This window comes from Pinus tabuliformis, chromosome 4_2, assembly GCF_031772625.1.
Source record: "Pinus tabuliformis cultivar Carrire ecotype Pingquan chromosome 4_2, CPIR1, whole genome shotgun sequence".
Classification (NCBI taxonomy): Eukaryota; Viridiplantae; Streptophyta; class Pinopsida; order Pinales; family Pinaceae; genus Pinus; species Pinus tabuliformis.
Window position 1 is genome coordinate 848472951 of NC_142304.1, and position 3070 is coordinate 848476020.

At 41.1% G+C, this 3070-nt stretch overlaps 1 protein-coding gene across 1 annotated transcript; it reads right to left on the reverse strand.

Moving 5' to 3' along the window:
• Window positions 1–1217: 1217 nt before the first annotated feature.
• Window positions 1218–2336, reverse strand: LOC149172333 (uncharacterized). Its single transcript, XM_089426278.1, has one exon. The coding sequence runs from the start codon at window positions 2334–2336 to the stop codon at window positions 1218–1220; it is 1119 nt and encodes a 372-aa protein (XP_089282404.1).
• Between the last annotated feature and the right edge of the window lie 734 nt (window positions 2337–3070).

The window sequence follows — 3070 nt, forward strand, 5'->3', positions numbered from 1 at the left end:
CCACCAAAGGCTAAGTTTGTGAGCATTGGAGATCTGATTCGAAGCCCCCCTTTTTCCTAGATTTTGAATAACTTATTTCTAACTAACCAAGTTATATTTTTTCTTTTCAATTTTCCCACCCTGCCATAAGAAATATCTGAGAATACTCTCCATTTTGTGGTGAAATGAGGTTGGCACCTGAGCTAGGGAGAACTGATATAGAGGGAGAGAAGAAAGGCCCGATTTAAGTTGAACCAATCGACCAGCTGCATTGATTCAAGAGGATCCCCACTTCTGAACTTTTCTTTTCAATTTATCTACCATTGTTTCCCATATTTCAGCTCTAGCATGTCCCATGCTCACAGGCATTCCCAAATAGTTGAAGTGGTCCCAATTTAACTTGCACGACACCCCAAAGATGTTGGATATGTTTTGGAGTGTTTGAGCTAAAGCATTCCAACCATAAATGCAGCTTTTGTGGTGATTTATCATTCCCCCAGAGTATCTCATAAACTTATCTAAAAGAGTTTTGAATCTTCGGGCTGTTATTGCAGACGCCCCTCCTATCGGCAGGGTATCATCAGCAAATTGGGAGTGATTAATGTTTTTAATTCCATCGTCAAATTTGATTCTGGTAATGAGGCCTGCCTGCCACTTATGGTCGAGGGCGCAACTAAAGGATTCAACCATTAAATTGAATAAGTAGGGAGAAAGAGGACAGCCTTGCCTCAATCCTCTTGAAGATTGAAAGGTAGGGCCGGGGATTCCATTGATAAGGGGGGTGATCAAAGTCCAGAGATACAGGTTCTTATGAGGTTGATAAAAGGAGAAGCGAAGCCCCTTTTTTGAAGAGTAGCAAATAGAAAGGAGTGTCGGACCCTGTCAAAAGCATTAGCCAAGTCTAATTTCAGAATGAAACCCTTTTCGTTCCTAGAGTGGCTTGAGTGGATGGCTTCCTAAACTAATAGGATGGAGTCAGAAATTTGCCTATTGGTCATGAAGCCGCCCTAATTTTCAGAAATTAGCATTGGCAAGAGAGGCTTGAGATGGGAAGCGAGGATTTTTGTGAAGATTTTATATGAAGAGTTGTAAAGGGATATGGGACGAAAATGGGAAAAATTAGAGGGGTGGTTCTCTTTGGGAATGAGGGCTAGATGGGTTGAATTTATGTAGCCTCCCATTTTATTTTTCCTTTGTATCCATTTGAAGTACTTGATGAGATCCTTTTTGATAGTTTCCTAGTGCTCCCTATAGAAGCAATCTGGTCCTGGAGCTTTGTCAGGTTGGAGGCCCCAGATGGCTCCCTTGATTTCTTCCTCCTTTATCTCTTTGGTCAGTCTTTCATTTACTTCTGCTGTGATTTTATTTGGCATATGCTGTAAGAGATCAGCATAGTTTTCTTCTTCCCCTTTTTCAGATAGGAGCTCTTTGAAGTGTGCTGAAGCCACGTTTTTGATAGCAGCTTGATCGTTGTGCTGAGTGCCTGTGCTGTCTATGATAGTCATTATGTTGTTTCTGATTTGTCTAACTGTTGCTTGCTTGTGGAAGAAGGTCGTATTCCTGTCCCCACTTTTCAACCAAACCTGCCTTGATTTTATTCGCCATTTTTCTTCCTCTTCTCTTCTGATACTGTATAATTGACTATAGATATTTTCTTCTTGGCTTTTCCTTACCTGAAGGTACTCTTGATTTTCCATTGCATGGTGTAAATCTTCGATTTTAGCTTTCACTTCTAGCTCCTTTGCTTCCAGTTCTTTATATTGAGTTTTTGCCAAATCCTTGAGTGCATTCTTTACATTCCTGAGTTTGCTTTTCCATATGAAACTTGGTGAGCCTTCAACATGCTGACGCCAAATTTGTTGGATTAGATCTTTTGTTGCTGCAATGTCATTCCATAAAGGGTTGTGTTTAAAGGGGATAGGGCCCAGGGGGTAGTGGGATTCAAGGGTTAAAGCAGTGGGGTAATGATCTGAAGCAACGAAGGGAAGAATAAAAGCATAGACAACTGTAAAAGTCGAGAGCAGGGACACATTTACCAGGATTCGATCAAGCCTTTCCATAATATTGCTTTTCCCCAACCTGTGGTTGCTCCAAGTGAACTTATGATTCTTTGGGATTATATCAACAAGATCTCCAAGCTGCATTACATTCTCCAGCTGATTTCTAAAAGGATCAGGAGTAAAGTTGCCTCCACATTTTTTGTTAGCATGCAGGATGAGATTTAAGTCTCCACCTAAAATTATGTTGCTGTTCTCTTCCTCCGCTATATTGTTGCTGAGGGAATTCCAGCAAGCTTCCTTGTCTCTATAGTGATTCGGAACATAAACATTGTAGATGACAAGCTGTTGACTGCTCATGTTGTTCAAAATGTATAAATAAAGTTAATATGTAAATATAATTTTCATTTATTTATTCAATTTAATTTATTATTAATTTAAGTAGTATGGAAATATATCTTTAATTTTATTATATATTAATTAATTTTATTATTATTCGTTCTCTCACACCCTTAAGATGCACAGGGGGTTAACGTGCGGAGGTCATGCGAAGGAAGCCACATGTCGGCAGCATGAGCCTCCTGCACAGCCTCACAACTTGAAAACTTTGCCTCGCAACGTGTGCGAAATTATGCAACGAATCCTTTCTCATGTCATCTCACTCGTTGCGCCACAACACCCACCACTTGCCACTCGCCACCATGTCACTTTACACATGGACCCTCTATGTCCCTCCCCTCCTCCTACACCTCATACACATGTCACCCGCCAGGTTTATAGCCACGTCTTCACTCCGCACACCCACCACCTTCCACGTTTCTTGGTCCCATCACTTAGTACATCACCCAATGTCATAAAGGTCCTAGCGGAAAAGCTACCAGGCATGATCAAACGGTGGTAGAGGTTGCTTGTCAAACAATTGCAACAGGTTTCACACCAGAAAGATGCACGATGGTTAGCTAAGCTAGGGGTTGTGGAGCCGGACACATGTCGTGTTATGCAACCATCTCACAAAATAGAAGAAAAGATAGATCACTGACTTGAGAAATAGCCTCTTCAAGGGGAAACCTTCTTTACATCACATAAATGAACAA